The sequence below is a fragment of the Pantherophis guttatus genome, chromosome 2, assembly GCF_059756535.1.
Source record: "Pantherophis guttatus breed Tessera chromosome 2, ASM5975653v1, whole genome shotgun sequence".
In the NCBI taxonomy this organism is placed as follows: domain Eukaryota; kingdom Metazoa; phylum Chordata; class Lepidosauria; order Squamata; family Colubridae; genus Pantherophis; species Pantherophis guttatus.
In genome coordinates, this window is record NC_142064.1 from 97941345 (window position 1) to 97966933 (window position 25589).

General features: G+C 41.2%; 1 protein-coding gene across 1 annotated transcript in view; it reads right to left on the bottom strand.

Annotated features, from left to right (window-relative positions):
* Positions 1-4410: 4410 nt before the first annotated feature.
* Positions 4411-25589, bottom strand: part of LOC117661701 (stimulated by retinoic acid gene 6 protein-like) — a 37397-nt gene continuing 16218 nt past the window's right edge. Inside the window, exons 7-18 of the mRNA XM_034410786.3 lie at positions 22880-23008; positions 22266-22336; positions 19732-19843; positions 15746-15884; positions 15059-15134; positions 14823-14904; positions 12953-13001; positions 12750-12867; positions 10961-11080; positions 10427-10590; positions 7337-7483; positions 4411-6546 (exon numbers count right to left, since the gene is read on the bottom strand). Coding sequence (XP_034266677.2) covers positions 6452-6546; positions 7337-7483; positions 10427-10590; positions 10961-11080; positions 12750-12867; positions 12953-13001; positions 14823-14904; positions 15059-15134; positions 15746-15884; positions 19732-19843; positions 22266-22336; positions 22880-23008 — 1302 coding nt within the window. The 3' untranslated portion in view covers positions 4411-6451. The remainder of the gene's footprint in view (positions 6547-7336; positions 7484-10426; positions 10591-10960; positions 11081-12749; positions 12868-12952; positions 13002-14822; positions 14905-15058; positions 15135-15745; positions 15885-19731; positions 19844-22265; positions 22337-22879; positions 23009-25589) is intronic.

Below are 25589 nucleotides of genomic sequence, written 5' to 3' on the forward strand. Positions count from 1 at the left end.
TGGATTGGCTTCTTTGCTAATGAACAACCTGCACCCTTATTTTTTGGCAGTATTCCGCTAAGGCAAAGGGAAGGAGTTTATGAAAGGTTGTTTTTTTTATGAAGACTTATATCTGGGATGGAAAATTCTGTGGGCATCATTATTATTGAAGCATATCCAGTACATCCTTCTGCTTGGGTCAATATGCAATCTGGACTTCACACACACACACACACACACACACCCAAATATATTGTATTTGGCACGTATCATCTGTGAAAACGCCAGGAAAAATGGGTTTGAATATATTCAAAGGGATTCACCCAAAAATGCATATAGATGATTGTTCTGCCAGGTTTCTTTCTGTATAAGCTGTGGTGGCGCAGTAGTTAGAGTGCAGTACTGCAGGCTACTTCTGCTGACTGCCAGCTGCCAGCAGTTTGGCAGTTCGAGTCCCACCGGCTCAAGTTGACTCAGCCTTCCATCCTTCCAAGGTCAGTAAAATGAGGACCCAGATTATTGGGGGCAATAGGCTGACTCTGTAAACCACTTAGAGCTGTAAAGCAGTATTTAAGTCTAAAGTGCTATTGCTATTGCTATTGCTATTCTTAACCGGTGATCATTTTTTTCATACATGTATTGGTCTTTGTTTCCTTGCAATCAAGTGATAGGAACTACTAATGGGTCAGGACAGCATAGGGTAGAATTTCCCTATGAAATTGCTGGTCATCAAATATAGAGAACTTATGAGATCAATGGTAAATGCCATTATCAGCCTCTTCTCTCCACAAAAATCTAAGAATTATATTCTCCCTGTCTATAGTCACACTAGCCCAAGGCCAGTCAATGCACTTGGCTTTCAATGCCTCCCTCAAATAAATCCTGTTTATCATCCACAGTATTTGCATGAAGCTGTTTTATATGCATGGAGTTGTTTCCCAAATTAACAGCTGGGAGCCCCAATCTTGGAATACTACAGATAGTACCTTCAGCTATTTATTAATATTCATGGTGGGAGATTGTATTTCTTCATATTTAATTGCCACTTGTTTCTCCGCAGTTGAAGGGGAAGGGGTTGCTAAATTACTCCTATTCCAATTATAATTTAATGTTGTTATGTGAACAAGGAAAGGAAGCAGAGATGAACACGCATCTCTCTTTTGAGAAAAGGTAGCATTAGGAATTAAGCTACCAAATAGGGTTATTTTGCACTTGTCTTTTTTACAGTTGTGAGCATGCATTCTGATATAGGAAAACCTGACCCTGGAGCATTGCTTTATAATTCCCATGCTGCTAGCCAACATGGCCACTGCCCATTAATGGACGTGATGAGAGCTATCATCTAGCTCATCTTGACTTGAAGGACACTAAGGCTTACGGCATGTGGGAAGGACAGAATCTATCATTCATTTCATGGTGTTTGTCAACTGCCCCATTTGAACATTTCCTACTATATCTGGTGAGTTGAAGATAACAACACAAGGCTAACACAAGGAGCATCCAAGACAACCTTAGTAGGGATTCAGAATTTTTTTCTCGCTGACAATAGAATTAACAGCAGCTCAAAAGAAATATACACCAAGTCAAGACCAAGAAGGCCAACATCCCACCTATTTTAAAGGCCATTTCTACCTTTTTACACAGGCAGTAGCCCTGGATTGCCATCAAGCATAAATAACAGTAAGAGCTAGGTATGGAGAGATACAAGATATGCAAGGAGCCTTGAAGGGCCAAGATGGTTTTTGCTAATGCCTATCCATGTTTGGCCAAGTAAACAAAATTGCACAAGATAACAAGCCAAGAAAGAAATTGACATACAACCTGCAAAAAAACCCACCCATCTTTATTTCATCATATGCAATGAAAGAGACTACCTTTAAGAGTTGAAGAAGCTTCTTGGCTGAGAAGCAAAAAGTCTTCAAAAAAAAAACGTCCAGTTGCCTCTTGAAAAAGCACCTTTGGGACAACCATGACCTGGATGACTGAGAGTCTCCATAGAGACTACCTTTAAGTATGTATGCCTGGTTCAAGCTAAGGAGGTCTGCAGGCCTAGACAGGCTTGCAGGCATGAGTAACAGAAGTGGATTGAATTAGATATGCATCCAACTGCACATTCCTTCTCCTACCCAGTTGCTTAAAATGGGATGCATGTTCCAATGTGCACTCAACATTCTTGCACAACTGATCACACAGTAATATCTTGCTTATGTGCCAATCAACCTGGATCGTGATCATACAGGAAATGAACCAATAAAGCTGTGTGATATTGCCATGAAGATGAACCAAATAGAGAAGCAAAATGAAGTCATGGTGATATTCCTTGGCATTTAACCTTGTTACATGGCTCTACAGCTGGTTCTATCAATTACAGAAAATCAGATGAGAAGCTTTAGAGTTACTCATTAACTATCAGTCGGTTCCCAAAATGAGTTGGGTTCACAAGATGAGATCAATCTGGAATCCAGTTAACTGAGTATCTGATGCAGCTCCTCCATCAGTGGCTTCAAATACAATTTTAACTCAGGATTAAGCAGGTACAGGGAAGGCCAGTGTTGTCTCCAAATATTTATTTGTTTAGTGTATGGCATACAAGGCCAGAAAGGCTACAATGTTATGCACACAGTAGAAGTAGAAGCCCTGGCAGCTAGTCCATTTGTTACCTACCCCCAGGGCACCACAAGAGGGTGAACTAGATTCACACCGGCTGGCCTCCAGTGTTTTCAGAGGAAATCAGCTCTTCGGGACTTTCCTCCACCACTCCTCTGCTGATCACTTCTGGGTATATCCAGCCCTGATTCCAACTCACCGTGTAGAATGCAACCAGCAGTTTCCCACAGCTGAAATGGTGATACGTATCTATCTACTCGCAAATAATGTTTTTAAACTGCTAGGTGGGCAGGAGCTAAACAAGAGACGGGAACTCACTCCATCCTGCAGAGCTGAACTCTAACCACCAGAGTGCTGGCAATTGCTCAGCACATCCAGCATCATTAAGCTTCTGTGCCACCATGTCCCGTTTCCAAATAAAAAGTGTTAATCTACAAACAGTATCAACAAAACTGAATGGTTCCAGTGTGTTTAAATGTATAAGTCTTCCCACAGGAAATGGTGACTTAAATATTGTGGAATGATGAGATAGTCCCTCAGTTCAGTACAAAAAAAAAATCAGCTGTGAGACCCCTATGAAATTCATCAAAAGCAAAGGGTATAGGCATCCATTAACGTCAAGTATGCTGTGTAAACAAGGTTTAAAAGCATACAACCAAACCATTTATTAAAGTAAAAATTGCTTCAAAACCAGCAGAGTTCCTGTCCATATTGTTTCCTTGTCAACAATACAGAAGTTTCTAGGGGGGAAAAATCAGACCTCCTTCCATCCATCTGCACAGATGGGAAAAGTAATTGCCATCTCACTTTATTGCAATCCTTCTTTTCTCCTACATTGCTCTATAGTCAAGTTCATTTCTCATACCCAAAGTGCAGTTGCCACACAAATGGTGCTGAAAAATTATTATTCCATGCCAGTCAACTGCATTTGACCCCCAGGAACCTTTTTCCATTACTTTTAATACCTTCTATCCATATAGTTTCTTAACTATTCGTCAAGTGAACACATACAGAAACCCACACAGACTTCTTATGCTATTCTGTCCTCCTGTGGCTGTTTGTAATAATTGCAATTTGAACTTCATAATATAGACTAGCTGGGCAGGAGCTGGTTTAGGCTCATCTTAGTCCAGTGTTGTGTTTCTCACAACGACCAGCTACGTGCCACTATGCAGCAGAAAGTGGATATTCAGCTCTCTCTTGTTCCACAACTACTTTTGGGAGGCCCGATATCCTCAGTGAATGAATCCAATCTATTTTAAAGTCATCCAAATTAGCAGCCCTCTCCATATCGTGTGGTGATGAATTTCGCTGATTTAATTATAAACAAGCTTATTATGAAGTAATTTTTTTCCCCATCTGTTCTAATTCTCCTTCTTATCAGCCTCACTTGATGATCACTTGGGAATATTTTTCTGTTACTAATATGGGATAATGAAGAAAATAACCCTTTGAGAATCTACCAAAATAGAGTTTACTAAGAGTTTTCAGGCATTCATTTACCATTTCTAGGGAACCACGCTTGGAAGATTGATTTAGCTTGTGAATGTTTGTCTGATCATTTGATGACCCCACAGATTATATAGATCTTAACTGTCAAGCTATTTGGAGTTGCCAACTGTTAAACCTGATAACAAAATTTAAAGCATCTGAATTCCAGTGTTAAGTCAAAGGATATATCAGTTGAATTTGAAAGCACAGAAGAAAAACATTTTGAATAAGAAATGTGATACTATTTTCCAGATTATCTGTGCTATCCAGATGTTTTTAACCTAAAACCTCATCAGTGGCCACACAGACTATGATGATGGAAGTTATAACACATTTGAAGGACACTTGATTCTTTATTCCTAGTTGTAAAGATTTAAACAGTGGGTAAATTAAGTCATGCCTCTATTTTGTAGTGGTATAGGCTAAAATAACAATTGTTCTGGCTGAAATAATTCACAATAAAAGGGCAAGTAATGCTCAAGGCTGTCAGCATACAATATTAAAATCACCATATTTGCTTTCCAGCTGTAAATAATATATAATGACAACCATAGTCACTATTTAGAATCGTTTCTTACTATAGTATATTTTGAGAGCAACGTCTTTCTATGAGGTTCTTAAAAGAAAAACATTCCAGAGAAAGCTGATTGATCAGATTGATTGACATATACTGTTAACTATCTCAGACATAATGGTTCATCACTGTCCCCAAATAGTTTGATGAGGTTCCCCCCCCCCCCAAATATACTATTTCACACTCTTCCATAAGTCTCTGTTGGGAACCAGCCAACTAAGTAAATCAAGAGCTGAGATGCCTTTTTCATTTCTTAGGGAACAATAATTCTCTTTCTCTTTCTGAACATTACTTAGAATTCTTGCTAGACCAAAACGTTCCATTTATTTGCAATCAATACAGCTGGTCTAACTCTATAATTGTCCTTAATCAGCAATTGTCAGATTAACGATGGACTTGCCTGACATTTTGAAATAGAAAACACAAAGTGACAGCTAAGCCTGGATATACATAGCAGTTAAGAAATCAAAGACAAACTTGGGAGGAAAAATCCAAGAATAAAGGAAAATCCTAAATGTCGATCCTTTATATATTTCGGGAGGGGGGGGAGAGAATCTTGAAGAAAAAAAAAGAAAATCTACTCCTTCTTGTGTGCATGTGCTTCTCCTTCTAGGGGGCCACCCAACTGCCAGACTGATTGATGCATCTTGACAAATTGTTTTTCCTTTATCTCAACACAGGGTAACATCTGTGTATCTCTCTTATTTCTCATTCAGCGGTTTCACTTGAACTAGCTATAAGAATATAAGGTTGATTTAACTGCTCACATCCCAATCAGGAGTACCTGCAATGGGAATTTAAAAGGTTATAATGAAGGCCATGACCTCAAGATTGAAGTGCCTTCCCATTGTTCTGTGTACTTTGTGTGTGACAATTGCAAAAAAAAAAGGGGGGGAGGCTTTTGATTATGAGGTCATGGCCACTATGTTAATTTTTTTTCAACCCCTTCAGATTTTTCCAATCCCAACTCATTATGAGTGAAATAAGGATGTATTATGATGCCCTAATTTTGTAATGCAACATGTATGTCTCTTCCATATAATTTCTACCTCCTGATGCAGGGCATCAAATTAGTTTGATTTTACTTAATGCAAATGATATGATCTCTCTTTGTGGCAAAAAAACCCGGTTTGGACAGTCAACCTCCATCATGTAAATACAAGTATAGTTTTTGGAAAACCATCAAAGACAACATGATCTATCGAGGATCTGCAATGGAACAATGCAAACAAATTAATTCTTGAGTGCAGGCTTTCACAAAACAATATCTTGATGAATTCACCCAGATTATGATTAAATAGCATCCTTATTTCAATCAGTTATTATATAAACACCTGGAGATTCCATCGCTAATATGTTTATTTATGTGCTTCCTTCCTTATTTACTGAAGCATTTGTAACCCACATTCCAGAAAATCTTTGAAAACAGCTTGCAATGACATTTAAAAACAATAATAAAACAACTTCTTCCTTTGCACTTTATTCTTTGTAATGCTCCTAGCCTCTGCCTTCGCATTTAATAATTGAAATGAATGGAGCCTGAATATTCCAAAGGAAAGTGGCCTGCCACAGAAGCAACTACATTTGCCTGAATCCAAATAAACTGGAAATGGGTTTCAATACATAGAAATATACGTAACGAACATCGTTGAAGATTTCTTCATCACCGTATGCTGACTACTAGGTAATCATATGCAAAGGACATGAAATGTTCTGTCTTGTGCTCTGGTAGTTCTACTGCACATCTGAAACTATTCTGCCCTATTTGGATAAAACAAAGCAGGGGTACTTCATAGATCCTCATTTCGGCTTCCTGTGTGCAGAGAGGCAGGGATTCTTCAAAAGGGTATAAAGCAGCAGCCATCTTGTCCTGGCCTTCTTGGACACCCTAAAATCTAAAGGAGAAAGGATGAGCATTTACTTTCCAGTATCCTAGCAATTCTTTAGCAATGGCCAAAGGCACACTGGACTCTGACTTCACCCACCTAACTAGGAAGTCCTATCAGCACTGTTCAGATTTTTCTAGCCTGGCCCAGTGGTGAAATCCAAATTTTTTTACTACCGGTTCTGTGGCCGTGGCTTGGTGGGCGTGGCAGGGGAAGGATACTGCAAAATCCCCATTCCCACCCCACTCTGGGGCCAGCCAGAGGTGGTATTTGCTGGTTCTCCAAACTACTCAAAATTTCCGCTACCAGTTCTCCAGAACCTGTCAGAACCTGCTGGATTTCACCCCTGGCCTGGCCCTTATCAGATGCACAAGGAAGGACCTCAAACCTCATAGTCCTATACTCATTACAAGCACTGATCTTGACGGCTGAAGAGAATGGAACCTGATGTCCCACAGCTCTGGAGATCACCAGTCAGAAAAGGCCACTCTGTTGCCCCAAACCCTCTATCTTCATGGCTCAGGCCACAGAGGGAGCATGTCATTTAAGACACCCTCCTGCTGGCTTCAGGTGTGAAATGAGATAAGCGTTGCTTATGGTAACGTCTTTCCCCCTTCCCCGTCTACTATGTTGTTTGAATGCAGTGTGGATTTCCTAATCTTTGGGATATATAATAAATGCAATGCTTTCTGTCATTTTCTATAATCCATTTGTTAAGCTTTATTTTCAAAACCCAATATTCTCCTATCTCCTTCATCTACTGCAACATAAGCATGGATCAAACCACAACAGGGTTTACCTGTTGATTGATCGATGTGGCAAGAATATGAGTTTCTTTGCTGCTGGTTCTCCATACATTTGGCTGCAAGGTGCTGGCCAAAGCAAAGAAGAATAGGATTGGTGTGATAGTGGTCCATAAAAAGCATCCCAATCCATGTCTTGTATCCTGCAAGGAAATAGCAATCCCTTTACTTGGGAAGAAGATTCAGCTACAAATGAGATCTGACTGTACTTCTAGAAAATTGCAATCAGCTGTAGACAATCTAATACACTCTTTTGTGAAGATGTACCAGTGGTGAAATGTAAACTTTGTTACTACCGGTTCTGTGGGCGTGGCTTGGTGGGGGGGGGTAATGTAACTGGGTAGGTGTGGCCAACTTTTTTTTTTTACTTTTTTAAAGCAATTTTTTACAACCTATTTGGGCGAATAGGTGTAAAAAAATGCTTTTAAAAGGTTAAAAAAAGGCTCTGACGATCACAGCTGTGGCGCGCGATCATCAGAGCCTTCTTTTTACCTTTTAAAAGGTAAAGGGTGTCATTACAGTACGTAACGACACCCAGGTGGGTGGGTGGAGCCTCGCACCACCATTGCTACCGGTTCTCCGAACCACCTGCCACAATCGCTACCAGATCGCTTGATCCGGTCTGAACCGGGAGCATTTCACCCCTGAGATGTACCATATTTTTCCATGTATAAGACGCTACTTTTTCTTTAAAATATTTACTTGAAAATGGAGAGGCATCTTATACACAGGAGGCGGAGAGGAGAAAGCATGGCCCATCCCAGTCCTCCAGCTCTGCTTCACATGCTGGACGAAACTCTACCTTATATGCAGCTCTATCATTCCTCTCTATTATAGTTGTTTCCTGTATCACATTGCCACTCTAGGTTTCGTCTCTATTGTTCCTCTGATACATTTCCTGTTCTTGTATTACTCACTCTCTAATAAGATGGTTTCTGCACAGTTATGGCTTGTAGTATGCTTACTTACTCTATATGAAACATGGGGGCACCTTATAGATGGAAAAATACGGGATAATTCCAGACAATGAGATTGGGTAGCTTATGTGCTTTCCGTGAGATTCACCCATCTCTTTCAAGAGCTACTCAACTATTTCCTCAGTGAAAGGCTATAGTTGTCAGTATACGTTTCCTGATGCTTCACTAGAGCTACCCTCTTCCCAAAAGGGAACATCAGACTGGGTAAATGTGAATCTCATAGAGTCAGGACTTGAAGGCATATCCCATAAGAAGGACTTTCAAGTGACAGCAGTAACTAACTACAAGAAAGGATGTTGCAAGAATTCCTTGCATGAATTAATGCAGGTGCAGAAAGATACAGAGATGGTTCTACTCTGACTTTGTTTGCTTGTTTATTTAAATTTATTATGGCCGCCCACTCCAAAGGATTTATGGCTATTCACTATAAAATATTATCCATCCTCTCTCGACTGAAAGTGGCTCTTCACAGGTGCCAATCATATCTGTGGGAACAACTGTGGATGATTGATTAAGGGATTATGATACCATGGAAAATTCTGCAAAGAAATCCTGCCTTTGGATCAGATTATGTTCTCTACCTTTGAGTTAGAGATCTGATTTGGATAAGGAGATATGAGTTCAAATATACTATTATGGCTGGGATAGCCTGCATTATTCAAGCTTTAGTGAAGTCACCCATCAATTGGCATTATGCGGTGGTCATCTCTTCCTTCATACATAGATTTGCGGTAAGAAAAAAAAATGGCAGGGAAATATGGAGGGCCAAAATATGGCCTGGTCTCAAACCATCTTCCTAATTAATAAGAACTGCTTGGGACTTGAATTTTACAGACTATTCTCAGCTTCCAGCCTAACAGGTAATCCTCACCTTTCAAACTCAACTGGAATCAGAATTTCCAGCAAGATGGTTGTTAAGTGAGACACAAACAATTTTATGATTTTTTTTTGCCATGGTTGTTAAAACAAATCACCACAGTTTTTAAGGAGATTATTGAAGCGTTAAAGGAATCTGGCATCCCCACATTGAATTTGCTCATCAGAAACCAGCTGGGAAGATCACAAATGGTGATCCCATAACTCCAAGACACTGCAACCATCATAAATACATGCTGGTTGCCAAGCACCCAAATTTTGATAACGTGACGATGAGGATGCTGCAATGGCCGTAAAGTGCGAGGCCTGGTTGAAGGTCACTTCTTTCAGCTCTGTTGTGACTTCAAACCAATGGTGGGTTTCAAATTTTTTTACTACCGGTTCTGTGGGTGTGGCTTGGTGGGCGTGGCATGGTGGGCCTGGCAGGGGAAGGATACTGTAAAATCTCCATTCCGTCCCCAATCCAGGGGAAGGTAACTGCAAAATCCCCATTTCCTCCCAATCAGCTGGGACTTGGGAGGCAGAGAATAGATGGGGCAGGGCCAGTCAGAATTTTTACTACCTGTTCTCCGAACTACTCAAAATTTCCACTACCAGTTCTCCAGAACTGGTCAGAACCCGCTGAAACCCACCTCTGCTTCAAACGGTTGCAAAATGAAAGGTTATAAGTTGAGGACTATCAGTACTTAAATTAACCATGCCTCATTAACTGACTAATACTTTATTCAGGGAATAAAGCCTGTAGTACAGTGGACTGAAGCACTGTTATTAACATCTGCTGCTTGCAATTACTGCAAGTTCAAATCTCACCAGGCTCAAGATTGACTTAGCCTTCCATCCTTTCTAAGGTAGGTAAAATGAGGACCCAGATTGTGGGGGCAATAAGATGACTTTGTATAATATACAAAAGTATGAAGGCTATTGCTTAACGCATTGTAAGCTACCCTGAGTCTCCAGAGAAGGGCAGCATATAAATTAAAGCAAAAAAAAAAACTGATGAAAGGACACAACCTAAACCAGGGATTTCCAACCTTGGCAACTTTAAGCCTGGTGGACTTCAACTCCCAGCATTCCCCCAGCCAGCTTTGCACCAGGCTTAAAGTTGCCAAGGTTGGAGATCCCTGGTTTAGGTTACCCCTGAAGTAAACTGATTTCCTGGTTTGCTTGCTGTTCCATTCAGGGATATTCAAAGGGATGTCTGGTTTCAAATCCCTGAGAAACTCTGGACCTTACCCATGTCAGCCGCTTCATAGCCTTTAGGCATAATGGTCCTATCAATCCGAGCAATCAGCCAGGCTCCCAAAACAACGCTGCACATCAGCCGGAAGAGACAGGCACTCAGGCCCAGCATCACGTTAGAGAAGAACAGGAAGTAATTGAAATTATGGAACACTTTTCTGAAATTACAAATAAATGACCATTGGAGAGATTCATATTGATTCATGGCTGAGGACCTGAGTGTGGAAATCTGTCAAACAGTCCCTGCCTCTTCTGATGATTATTTTTTAATTATATGTTAATTATTAATTTAACTAGGCTCACTCTTATTAGACATGAAAAAGATACTTTCTTCAATGTGCTGCTATATAATTTGGGGTAGCTCCAAATAAAACATGAATGAAGTTTATACCTAAAATATTTTGTTTTAAACGATCGCTTGATGAAATAAGATACTCATTTACCTCATGAAGTTTACTTCAGTTTTAGAAATGAAGTAAGTATCGTTCCTAAAAATAAAGAATTGAGACCGAATTAAGGGGAACTTGCCTGTTATCAAGAGCCAAAGGTTTTTCCTTGTCATCTTGCAAAATCTTTGGCTGGAGAAAAAATTGGCTGGCGGTCGTAATCTGCAGCACGATGAACCCTATCACAATGGCAATGGTCAAGCTGAAGGGGAGAAGGCACAAATAAGCTATAGGTGTGGAAGTCTTCATCCCAGATGATAATAGAATAGAACAGAACAGAACAGAACAGAACAGAACAGAACAGAACAGAACAGAACAGAACAGAATAGAATAGAATAGAATAGAATAGAATTCTTTGTTGGCCAAGTGTGATTAGACACACAAGGAATTTGTCTTTGGTGCATATGCTCTCAGTGTACATAAAAAGAAAAGATACATTCATCAAGAATCATAAGGTACAACACTTATTGATAGTCATAGAGTACAAATAAGCAATCAAGTCATGCTAGGAAACAGTCAACATAAATCGTAAGGATACAAGCAACAAAGTTACAGTCATACAGTCATAAGTGGGAGGAGATGGGTGATAGGAACGATGAGAAGATTAATGGTAATGCAGACTTAGTGAATAGTTTGACAGTGTTGAGGAAATTATTTCTTTAGCAGAGTGATGGCGTTCGGGGAAAAACTGTTCTTGTGTCTAGTTGTTTGGTATGCAGTACTCTGTAGTGTCGTTTTGAGGATAAGAGTTGAAACAATTTATGTCCAGGATGCGAGAGGTCTGTAAATATTTTCACAGCCCTCTTTTTGACTCGTGCAGTATACAGGTCCTCAATGGAAGGCAGGTTGGTAGCAATTGTTTTTTCTGAAGTTCTAATTATCTTATTTTCTAAATAAGCTATAGATGCAGAAGTCTACATCACAGATGAAAGAAGATCCTTTTATGTACCTATAGCTCTTTATTTTATATATTTTACATGAAAGAGAGAGATGGCCAAAGCTGAGTTGACCAAAGCAAAAGCAGAATAAAATCTAACAAATACACACACACACACACACACACACATGCAAACACACACATATTTTTCTTTTTTGAATTCTAATTGCTCAGACCAAAGGCACATCTACAGTTAAGTCTAGGCCTTCTTTCAGATAAATATCTTAAAACCTTGAAAAATTGAGGACTTCACAGGTAAGTCATAAACAAGGGTACAGCTGGATGGAGTTGTCCTCTAATATTAATTTCATGAACACAGGTAGTCCTCGACTTACGACCATGATTCAGCCCAGAATTTCTGTTGCTAAGTGAGAAATTTGTTGAGTTTTGCCCCATTTTACTATTTTTCTTGACACAGTTATTAAGTGAATCACTGTGGTCGTTAAATTAGTAACACAGTTGTTAAGTGAATCTGGCTTCCCCATTGATTTTGCTTGTCAGAAGGGCGCAAAAGAGGATCAGGTGACTCTGGGACACTGCAACCATCATAAATATGAGTCAGTTGTCAAGCATCTGAATGTTGATAAAAGTGACCAAGGGGCTGCTGCAATGGTTGTAAGTGTGAAAAACAGTCATAAGTCACTTTTTTCAGTGCTGCTGTAACTTCGATTGGTCACTAAACAATCTGTTGTAAGTCAAGGACTACCCATATAAGATATTTATTTTAAGAATTTGCACTAGATTTCAGCTAACTGAAAAAAATATTCATATGTAAACTGGGGAGTCTAAGCTTTGAACCTGTGCATTCGATACCCCATGTGCCCCATATTTATGCTCCAGGGACCCCTCACTGCAGAACTAGCCTCTCCATGTGCTCCACCAGACAATATGGGACATGTTTTCTGGCCATCCTAACAAAATCAAAGGCACTTACATGCCCGTTCCCAAACTTTTAGCCATTTCTATCCCCTGACCATGCTTTACAGGCAACACCAAACCGTAAATGAGCATCACTCCGAAGAGGCACTGTATGATGTGGATGACCAGGTAACCTAGAAAAGAAAGCATAAGTAACCAATTGAAAAGGCCATATAAGGGCACTCTACACTGCTAGGGAAAATGATATAGTATACATACCCCAAACTAGATAGGCAATTTGCCAACCGGAATATCTTGCAATTGCTCCCTGTTAATGTGAAAACAAAAAGAGCAGATATTTATATAAGCATTTTGCCAATTAATTAATTTATTAGCCAGTTGAAATTCCACTGAATTTCAGTGAAATTTAACTGAAATTTTAACTAAAATAAAAATGTATGCTTCTTATTCAAAGAACCATAGCATGCCTTTTAAGTACTAAATACATTGGGGAGGGGGGAAACAAAGTTACTACCCTTTTGTGAAAATTATATGTTTTTCCTTTCCTATCATAGAAATGCATAAACACAAAGAACAGCCTCAACGTATGATCAAATATGCCTCTCTTTCAGAGACCTATTGACAAAAATATTTACCAGTTAAAACTGATATATAAATTTTGGTTACTTACAATCTTGGAATTCCATGTGCTTACTCAGAATTAACAAGGAGTAAAAGAAACGTCCAATTGTAGCAAATAAGTAAAATTAATTCAAGATGGAGCTTGTTTAGGGCTGCAAAATCCAGACCATTATTAAATGTCATCAGAGATACAGGAAAGGTTTATGCTTCCACTCAGAGGTTGTCCAGATTTTGCTGTTCTGGGTAGCTCTAATATAAACCTCACTGTGCCATTACCCTTAAGAATAGCACATATTTATACAGAATATTGTATTTTTCAGATTATAAAACGCACCTTTCCCCCCCCCCCAAAAAGAGAGTGAAAATCTGGGTGCGTCTTATATTCCAAATGTAGCCTGGTCCAGCTTCTCAAACGGAGGTTTCAGAGGCTGAAAAAAACATCAGAAATGAAGCTTCAGAAAAAAAGCCCCCAAATAGAGCTTCAGAAAAAAAGCCCCCAAATAGAGCTTCAGAAAAAAAGCTCCCAAACAGAGCTTCAGAGGCTTTTTTTCTGAAGCTCTGTTTCGGAGGCTTTCAGAGGCAGGAAAAAAAGTTTTTTCTGAAACAGAGTTTCAGAAATTTCAGAGGCAGAAAAAAAAGCAAAAAAAAGCAAGGTACAGAGCTCACAACCAAGGAACCTGTTGCTAAAATTCACCTCTGGGAACAGCTGATTGGGGGTATTCCGGGAGGCTGATCCACCTGCCAATCAGCTTTTTTTCTTATTTTCCTCCCCAAAAATTAAGGTGCATCTTATACTCTGAAAAATACGGTAGTTTAAGCTACAGTAGTAGACATTTAGCAATAGGGAGTCTTTCAATATACAGAAGGCAGAAGTCCATCAGCTGCATTTTCTGGAAATGTATATGGATGGATTTCAAAGCTGTTGAATTTCTGTCTACACAATTACCTATAATAGGAAAAATCTAGAGGAAGCTGTCTTGTGCATACACAATATGCATAATTTTTCAGGCGGATTTCCATTAAGTGATTGGCGAAGGTTGCTATCAAGCAATGGGATTGGACATATTCCTATCTAGTCCAAATTTTATCCAACACACCAATGCAACCTGTGGATGCCAGTGACCATGACTTTTAAATATACGATTGTAAGTAAAACTCAGCAATTCTTTTAGACTTTATGATGGTTGGATATTAAGCATTTATTTCCAATCTCTTTGTCCTTTGAAGGTCAACAGGGAATAGATTTTACTCTCATCTTAAAATGCAGGCTATTCTTGATTATTGTGAAATCTGAATATGAGCCTGATGATTAGAAGAATGCTGCCATTGTCCTCCAACACAAAATGGAACTAGCAACACCAAATACAAAAACTGCAGGGAGAGTAGTTTATTGAGTATTGGGTGGAAGAGTGTTTGAAAGAATTCTGATTTGAAAGCCACAAAAAAAGATTTTGCTTAAAAATCAGTTGGATATGAAGAAATTAACCAGGATTAGAGAAGAACTCACCACGCTTTGGGAAGATGAAACTTTACTAAATAATGCGGGAAGGAATTCCTTCTGTCCTGCCCGTAGCCTCTTGATATGTTTTCTAAAAAAAGAGGGGGGAGGCATTAATGGACATTTTTTAAGTAGAATTTCAGAACTCCTTTAAACCATATGTTTTAATAGAAGAACCCTAGTCTGTGAACAGAAGATGCACAGCAGTAGAGGATCACAAACTCAGGAAGAAGAGCAAGGTATACCTGTAGCAGGCGAGGATATGGAACACGTAGGTGACACTTGTGAGAGAAGCAGAGCCAACAGTGAAGATCCACACACCTATGGAGAAGCAACTTTGGTGATTTATTTTGTTCACAATCCCCATAATCAAGTGCCTATTATGTTTCCACACTCAGTCAACACAAGCTTGGAGAAAAAATAATAAACTTTAGAGCAGGGATCTCCAACCTTGGCAACTTTAAGCCTGGAGGACTTCAACTTCCAGAATTCTGGAAGTTGAAGTCTGCCAGGCTTAAAGTTGCCAAGGTTGGAGACCCCTGCTTTAGAGTAATTTCTTTTATCCTTATCTTGTTACATCTCAGTTGTTTTTCAACTCAGAAGTTAAACTGATGTACAAGTGAAAAGGTAACCATTATGGACAATACCTATGTGTCCTTGACAGTAGTATGTCTTCTTAGCATAAGGAATGGGAAATAATTTTCTATTCCTTTTTAACAAATCATTTTTTTGATTAAACTTTAAAGACCACGCAGTTAACATTTTGTTTAAAAACCTCACCTTTAAAAACTGTAACCATTGCAATTTTTTTTTTTCAAATTTGGACACGAACTCCATAAAACAAGATTCAAAAAGCAATCACTAATATTAATTCTGTGGCCAGTATTTGCATATAGATTTAATTTAAAAGTCTGATGCTCTCATGACTATACCTTCCATGACTTCAATGAATTCTTTTAAAGGTTGGATATCTGATACATTGCTGGCAGCAGAAAGCATCTCATAATTTGATATCAGAATTACCAGAGTACATGAAACAAGCTTGTAAACATAATACTCCATCACAGCAAACTGGAAGAGAAAGAGAGAAGCAGTTATTCGGTAATTGTAAAGGTGTGTGAGAAAGACCTTGAGAAATGGGCCAAAAAAATGCTGCCTAGGGAACAGACCTAAGAAAGGGCACTGGCCACAGCTGCAAAATGGACAGAGGAAAAAGCTGAGAAAGGATCCCACCCCTCAACTTCTCTGTAAAGTTCTGTAAAGGAATGGCAGGAGATTTATACTATCAGATTTGCAAGATTCTGTTAATGTAGCCTTACAGTAAAGGACAATTATCTCACCTGGTTATGTTTCCTGTCTAATCTGCCTGGGAAGGTTAACACCAATCTTGCAAGTCTGAAAATGCAGATCTCCTATTGTCTTTCTCTTAAATCTGAGAAATTAGAGGGTCCCGTCTGAGACTCTTTCTCTACCCATTATGCTGCTGAGAATTATGCATCATCTCTTCACCCTGTTTCTCAATGTTTTTCTCACATATCCTTTATAGTGATTTAGAGATATTGCTGGCAATTTCAGGTCCACAAGCAGACATTCAACTTACAGTAAACCACAACTCCAAGGGGTATATTTTATGTAGAAGAAAGTGAATCAAGATTCAGCAGCCATCAGTAGCTAATATCTCTGAGAATAACAACAATAAACCTTTTATAGAGCTCTTTCTTACAGTAGGAGAACAATATTAAGGCCGATGCTATAGAGCAGGACTCTTGAGAACTTAACCTTATGAAATGTCTTTTCATAAACAGATATAACAAAACATAATTCACGTACCCTCAACAATTTCATTAAGTAGGGCTGCTCCTGCAAAGCAGACAGTTTCTTCACAATTTGGGTAGGAAGATGTGATACAGAATAATGGAGATTAGGACTTTACATGAACGCTTCCATACTTTTGTTTGTGAGGCACAAGAAGAAGGATGACTGCAACAATGCTATTTCAATAAGTTTTAAGTAGTCGCAATTTGGAATAAATTATTTTTTGCATGCAGCATACAGAAGATAGACCGAGCTCTACACACATTCTATAATACAGTGATAATGAACCTTTCGCGAAGAAACAGGGCATGTACACAAGCTTGTCGGCGCAACTCTCCAGAAAAGCCAAACTTCCAGGTTCTAGCGCCCATGCGTGCCTAACATCATCTGGCCAACGCAGGCCGGTTTTCAGCACTGCCACGCACATGAAGGGATCACGCTCCGGAAAAGCCAAACTTCCAGGTTCTGGCGCGCATGTACACCCAACAATCAGCTGGCCGGCGCACATGCACATACCAGTTTTCAGCACCACCACGCGTTCAAAGGACAGTTGATTGTCATGCATGCATATGCACCAGAAACCCAGAAGACAAACAGGCAAGGCCACATGTGCCAGGCACACGTGCCATAGGTTCGCCATCACGGCTATAATCCATTGTCTATTCTTTGCATTACAAATAACAGTTAATACCCCCTCGTTGAGATGTGCCCACCCAGTTTCCACGCATTCCATCAGCCGAGGACACAGGGGAGGGGCGGGGGGGTGGCGGTTGTCATTAGAGAAGGTCTTGGTCTGAGGGAGGCCACTGTTCCTCAGACGGCTGGATGTGAATCCCTCCTTGTGAAGTGGGGTCATGGGGTGCAGATGGGCGTGCTGGTTACATACCTGGCTCCCTGCCACGTGACGGCAGCCCTCCCCGAGCTGCTCAACATTATAGCCGCGGTGGCGGTTGACACCCCCAGGCTTATGGTCATGGGGGATTTTAACCTGCCATCCGTCGGTAAGGCGTCTGAGGTGGCTCGGGAGTTCATGGCTTCCATGACGGCCATGGACCTGACCCAGTTAATTCATGGCCCTACTCACACGGGGGGAAACATGCTAGACCTGGTTTTTGTCTCTGGTCAGTGGTTGAGTGATCTTGAGATAGGGGATATAGTGATCGAGCCCTTGTCATGGTCAGATCACTCCCTCCTTCGCTTTGACCTTCAAACCGCCGCACCCCGCTGCAGGGAGGCGGAACCATTGAGGTGGTACTGCCCCAGGCGCCTGATGGATCCTGATAGATTCCAGACAGAGCTTGGGCCATTTCCTGAGGCTCTGGCACACGGCTCGACTGAGGAGCTGGTGGCCGCCTGGGATAGGGCAGCCGCTGGAGCTTTTGATCGGGTCGTGCCTTTGCGGCCTCTGACCCGGCGTCGATCTCGCCTGGCTCCTTGGTTCACCGAGGAGCTGAGGGAGATGAAGCACTGGAAAAGACGCCTGGAGAGTGGTTGGAGGGCCAGCCATTCTGAATCTGACCGAACACTGGTAAGGTCTCATATAAAGACCTACCTGGTGGCGACAAAAGCGGCGAAGTATAACTATTTTGCCACTCTTATTGCGTCATCAGATAATCACCCGGCCGCCCTGTTTAGGGGTTGTTCCTCTGTCCTAGTCCTATTAGACCTCTCAGCGGCTTTTGATACCATCGACCATGGTATCATGCTGCACCGGCTTGAGGAGTTAGGGGTGGGAGGCACCGTCCTATGGTGGTTCTCTCCTTTCTCTCTGACCGGTTGCAGTCTGTGTTGACAGGGGGGCAGAGATCGACCCCGAGGCCCCTTGTATGTGGGGTGCCACAAGGGTCGGTCCTCTTGCCCCTTCTGTTCAACATTTATGTGAAGCTGCTGGGTGAGATCATCCGTGGTTTCGGGGTGAAGTACCATCAGTACACTGACGACACTCAGCTGTACATCTCCACCCCGGACCACCCCAATGATGACCTTGAAGTGATGTCCCGGTGCCTGGAGGCCGTGCGGATCTGGATGGGGAGAAACAGACTCAGGCTCAACCCATCCAAGACCGAGTGGCTGTGGTTTCCGACATCCTGATATAGTCAGTTGGTGCCATCACTGACTATTGGGGGCGAGTCATTGGCCCCAACGGAGAGAGTTCGCAACTTGGGTGTCCTCCTGGACTCATGGCTGTCTTTAGAAGAGCACATGACGGCCGTGGCCAGGGGGACTTTTTATCAGGTCCACCTGATTCGCCAGTTGCGTCCCTTTCTGGATCGGGACTCGTTAAATACGGTCACTCATGCTCTCGTTACTTCCCACCTGGATTACTGCAATGCTCTCTACATGGGGCTCCCCTTGAGGAGCACCCGGAGGCTCCAGCTGGTCCAGAATGCGGCCGCGTGGGTGGTTATGGGAGCAACGTGGCGCTCCCATGTGACCCCCCTCCTGCACGAGCTGCACTGGCTCCTGGTGGTCTTCCGGGTGCGCTTCAAGGTTTTGGTTACCACCTTTAGAGCGCTCCATGGCATCGGACCGGGGTATTTATGAGACCACCTTTTGCTACCAATAGCCTCTCACCGACCAGTACGCTCCCATAGAGAGGGGCTTCTCAGGGTGCCGTCGGCCAAACAGTGTCGACTGGTGGCCCCCAGGGGGAGAGCCTTCTCTGTGGGGGCACCTACCATCTGGAACGAGCTCCCCCCAGAGATACGGAGGATCCCGGACCTGCGCACGTTTCGTCGTGCTCTCAAAACTTTTTTATTTCAGCAGGCTGGCCTGGCCTAACTCTCCTCTTTTAAATTTTTAATTCGTGATTTTATAAATTGGATGTTTTAATCTGTGTTTCGGCCAAAATATTTAATAATTTTAAGGGATTTTTAATATTTGTATTATCTGTATTTTATCTTGGCTGTTCACCGCCCTGAGTCCTTCGGGAGTAGGGCGGTATAGAAATTTGATAAATAAATAAATAAATAAATAAATAAATAAATAAATAAATAAATAAATAAATAAATGCCTTGAGTTTAAAGATTAATGAAATAAAATGGAAACACCCACGGTTTCCCAGTTCAACATGTTTTGCATGACCCACAACTCTTTGGCTTACCATGTAAAGGCAAATGATGGCAAGCACCATTGTACTGATCATTCGGCTGGGAAACTGAAAGTAAGGATCCCATTCATAGATGTTCTGCTGGATCCAAGATTTCTGAGGCGTCCTGTTTTTAAAGACAGTATGGACAGCTTTGAGGAGATGGGTAACAAGAAAAAGAGGACAAGGCTTCCTTGCCATCATGCACTTTTTGTCTTCTTTCACCCTTAATCTAAATGCAGCCTTCTTCAATACCACATGCCTTTATCCACTCTTATGTAACTCTAATATTGAGCTTCTATATTAGACTGACTGTCAAGCTATTTTCTATTTCTAGGACAAGGTTTCCCAACCATAGCAACTTTAAGACATGTGGACTTCAACTCCCATGGCAGGGGAATTCTGGGAAATGAAGTCCATGTGTCTTAAAGTTGCCATGGTTGGGAAGCCCTGTTCTAAGAAAGGGTAGCTAGGATGCCACCATTCAGGGAACACAATCAAGGCAAGGTGTTCCCGCCAGCAGCCAGCAGAGCTGGCAGCAGATTCAGACAGTGAGGAGGTTGGGGAGGAACATGGGCCAGTCCTGGAGTCTGAGGAAGGCTCGGACGAGGGCTCTGAGTAGGAAGCAGAGAGGGGGCCAAGGCCATTTTGTAGTTCTTTGCTGCCTCTGGAATTTCCGGAGCCTGACATCAGCGAGGCAGAAGAACAGCGGGAGCCTGTTCCCAGTGTATCCATGCGCAGAGCTGCCAGAAGACAGGAACAACTAAGAAAACAGGGTCGACTTGGGAGTAAAGCTTGGAGATGATTGGTCCCTCCCATAAAATATAAAAGAGGAGCGAATGGGACGTGAGCTTTTGCAGGAATCAATTAGTTCATTCGGTCGGTAAAAGCTCTGGAAAAGTTCTGTTTGACTCTGTGCTAAATTTGGCCTTGCCTTGCGTGTGGCAATTAGTTCTCTGGCAGCATTCCAAGGGAGATAAGGTGAGTGTTTGTAAACACTCCCCTGAAAGACTGTTTGAGAAGCCCTTCAGATTGGGAATGCTAATAATTCACAGCTGTATGAATTAAAGAGGTTTGCCGGGACTAAGATTGTGCTGTATACTTTCTAAGGAAGCCTAGGTCAGAACACAAGGGGACTTAAATGAGACTAATTAAGGTACCCCAATGGATTACCGTATAATAACAGACCTCCGGATTTTTCGTCGGGCCCTGAAAACTTATTTATTTCAACTAGCTGGGCTGGCTTGAGCTAAATTTTAAATTGGTTTTAAATTGGGTTGTTTTAATTTACGGCCAGAATATCTAATTATTTTAATACTGTTTTTTAATTTTTGTATGCTTTGTTTTTACTTAGGCTGTGCACCGCCCTGAGTCCTATTTGGAGAAGGGCGGTATAGAAATTTAAACAAATAAATAAATAAAATAAATAAATTACCAATTCCCAAGCCTGGATTAACTCTTGAACAAGAGAAACACATGTTTAGGGCACCAAGGGAATGGGCACCACTGAGTTTTTCCCCCCTTGCAATCATGTCCTCAATTCTTTTACTGCCACACGATTTTACTCTTTTTTTCATCATTCTATTCAACTTTATTCAAGATAGTTTTTTTTTAAAAAAAGGTTTTCTTTGGCATGGTGAGCAACTAAACTTTAAAATGTTGGGTCTTCATAATTTGTTAGTTGACCAATGAATGGTCCAAACGGCAGCATTATTGAACTAAGGCTAGGGCATCACCTGGCTTAATCTCACCCTGCCAATCCCTTCCAGAACTAGATATTAAGAGCACCATTGAGCTAATTATTTGGGACTTATATCGTCATACAATTATGTCACTATGTCCCAAATAAAAAAGGGCAATTATTTTTATAAGAGTCTTTCCCCACATCAATAGATAAGTCATTGCTTGAGATTGCTGTCAGCCCTTCAAGGTAGACCAGAAACCAAAAACATGCAGGGCAATATTATTTTACTATAAAGCTATAATACAGGTAGTCCTCAATTTACAACCATTCATTTAATGATTGTTCAAAATTACATCAGATCTGGAAAAATAATTACTTACAACCGGTCCTCACCCTGGCGATCATCCCAGCATCCCCACAGTCATGTGATCAAAACTCGGGCACTGGTGTGTATTTACAATGGTTGCAGCATCCCAGAGTCATGTGACCTCCATTTGCAATGTTCCTGGCCAACTTCCAACAAGCCAAATCAATGGGAGGAAACCGGATTCGTTTAACAATCACACGATTCACATAACTGTAGTGATTCACTAAACCATGGGAGGAATGGTCATAAAATTAGGTGCAACTCACTTTGCTTGGCCATGGAAATTCTGGTCCGAATTGTAGTCGTAAATCAAGGACTATCTGTAACACAATCTTGAAAGACTGAATGTTCTTCCTCCCTCCCTCCCTCTATCTTCATGTGAGCTAAGAAGGGGTTCACCGGAAAACAAAATATGGATTATTGACGGCAAGAAATTAAGAATATATGGTGCATATGACATTCTAAGAAACATTTCTCAAACAAAATGAGTGTCCTCACTGCAGTGGAGGTTTCCTCAACAATTGTTGGACGTATTGAGCATGATGGGTTTCAAGTAAAGTAGTGTTGTCCTGCAGGGGAGGAAAAATAGTTATTTATTGTTTTAGGGCTTAATGTCAGGGCTTAATGTGCTGACAGTTAACACCTTTCAAAGGTCAGAAATAAGGAAAAGGAAAGCATCACGCTAGAAGTGGCTGATGGACCAGGGAAAAAAAAACCCTTCTTGTTCAGCGCCAGTACATATTTGAGCATAACAACGAGTGGTTGCTGAGGTCTACTTGTATAGTATTCAGTTTTCACATATGTATAAAGGAGACCCAAATTTTAAAAATATTGGATTAAATAAATGTGGCTGTTGATAAATTTGTCCATCTTCTTTTCTCAGAATTAGATGAATGAATTGGAAATAAGTCAAAAAGATCCCCTAAAATGGGGATGGATCTCTACAGCCCTCCAGATCCTGAATTCTAATGTCCAACAGCTCCAGCTTTTGGAGGTGTTGAACATTAGATTGGGCATTGAGAGGATATTGGGCAACCTCTGGAGGACACAGAATACTCCTGCAAAGGGACCCATGGGGTACAAAGGGGAAGAAATACTCCAAGAATACTCACTGTTGGAAGACCTGTCTGAAACTGGGCCCATGACGCTTTTATCAACATATGGGTGAATTTCCCTAACAAGAAAAGCTGGCAAACCAAAGAAGGCCAATAGAAAATGATCTTCTCATAATACCCCAGAATCTGTACAGAGAAAAGTAGGATCAAGCTGTTATCTGCTGGTGTTACAATGAATCATTTCTATGCCAGGCAGACTCCTAATGATTAGCCCTTCGGCCATATGTTGCCATCCGCAAAAGCTGCCCACATCTCCCTTCTGAGCCACAGCATTAACACTTCGAACGTTCAGTTGGACAGTGGGCTCTGAATCAATCCGGAGCTCAGCTGAATGGCTGGCTTTCTGCCCTCACTTCGTCTGCCAGCAAATCCATAAGTGGCTTTGCAGCTGCCAACTTGAAACATGTCTAAACCATGCTGGCTTGACGAAAAAGGCTTTCCCTGTTGTTGGTGTTAGGTGGAAACGCTACAAAGCACCCCTGAGATTCTTTTTTACATCTTTGTCCAGGCCGCATCTGGAGCTGCACAGCAGCATCTTAAAAATGGCATGACAGTACTTGCTCACATCTTCCTTTTTTCCCCCCATAAAAGAAGGAAGGACCCAGCATGATGGTGTACATGAGAAACAAGTGAAGAAGAGCAAGTGGGAAGGAGCCATTACATTGCCAAAAGTGTAAACAAAAAAGACTCAGGAAGCAGCCATTTCTAACTATTCTCCAGTTGTCCTAAAAAAAAAAAAACTGACTATGGAAGTCAAAAGTGTTTGCTTTAATGGGACATAAAATATTTTACATAGCTTTCCTCTCCTTGTGCTTGAGAAGCAGAGGTGGGTTCAGCAGGTTCTGACCAGTTCTGGAGAACCGGAAGTGGAAATTTTAGTAGTAAAAATTCTGACTGGCCCGGCTCCCATCTATTCTCTGCCTCCCAATCCCAGCTGATTGGGAGGAAATGGGGATTTTGTAGCAACCTTCCCCTGGAGTGGGATGGGAATGGAGATTTTACAGTATCATTTCCCTGCCACGCCCACCAAGCCACACCCACAGAACCAGTAGTAAAAAATTTTGAAACCCACCATTGTTGAGAAGCAAGAAAAATAGTTGGTTAAAAGGAAAAATAACTGGTTTAAAGGAAAAGCTTACTAACTACTGTAATAATATTTGTAGCCGCTATAGTGTTTATCAGTGGCACGGTGGCTCAGCAATTAAGACACTGTGCTTGTCGGCTGGAAAACGGACAGCCCAGGCAACAGGTTGAGTTCCTGCCTTCACCCCAGCTCTTGCCAACCTAGCAATTTGAAAGCATGTAAATGCAAGTAGATAAATAGGTATCACTCATGTGGGAAGGTTCGTGACATCATGCTGGCCACATGACTGTGAAAATGTTTTTGAACAGCTCTGGCTCAATGGTCTTGAAACAGAGAAGAGCACCTCCTCCTTTAGTTGGCAATGAATAGCGGAGTAAAATCCACAGGGACTCCTTTACTTGTTTTTTTTTAATAGTATATGCTAGTTATGTATCCATATTGTAAACTGATTCTGCACAAATGGTGTCAAATTTTACACTCTCTTCTGGATGTCAACCAGCTTTACAACTAGCTGTTATAGCAACAATGAGTAATATTTTGGCCCTCAATATCAGACTCAGGATGTATAGGAGTTGGTGACCCATAAGTTTTGTTTCACCTTCTGTGCCTTTTTTACACCCCAATGGCATTCTTAGACATGACAATGATAGAAATGGCCTTGTTTGCCTTCTGATACATGGGTGTTTTATGATTGGTACAGATAGCAATAGCACTTAGACTTATATACCACTTCACAGTGCTTTACAGCCCTCTCTAAGCGGTTTACAAAGTCAGCATATTGCCCCCAACAATCTGGGTCCTCACTTTACCGACCTCAGAAGGATGGAAAGCTGAGTCATCCTTGAGCCTAATGAGATTCGAACTGCCAAATTGCAGGCAGCCAGCAATCAGCAGAAGTAGCCTGCAGTAGTGCATTCTAACCACAGTGCCACCATGGTCACCATTTTATAAGTTTGCTCTTCAAATTATATACATTATACCAGAAAGATTAGAGGCCTTTCGGTTAATACAGTGAACCATGCAACAAAAAAATCCCAAATATGAATCTCATTTTGCTTACAAACTCACCATGGAGACTCAGGCACATCTGAGCGTTGAACTTTCTCTTGCTTCAAGTCACCTTTGTTCCCTATTTATTTTATATGTCACCTTTGCTCCTGAATCTCAAAGTGACATAAAGAATGCTTCTATTTCCAAACATATAAATAATATTTGATTTGAATTGAATTGAATTGAGGAAAATTCATCTTGGGTTTTCCCAAGAATACAATAATAGAAGTAGACATTTTATTTCCTGGTCCTTTTTAATCTTTCCTCTTGGGTTGGTCATCTTTCTTTTGGGTAAGTAGACTTGAAATGTAAACTAATGTACTTGGAAGATGGAGGTATCTTACAAGCTGACTCGTAAGATGTCTAAGATGAGTATTTATAAGTGTTTCACAAAATACATTACCACAATGATAGATGATGATGATAAGGATAGGTAGACAGACAGACAGATAGATAGATATGATAGATGACAGATGAGAGAGAGAGAGAGAGAGAGAGAGAGAGAGAGAGAGAGAGAGAGAGAGAGAGAGAGAGAGAGAGAGAGAGAGAGAGAGAGAGAGATCCACATTTTGC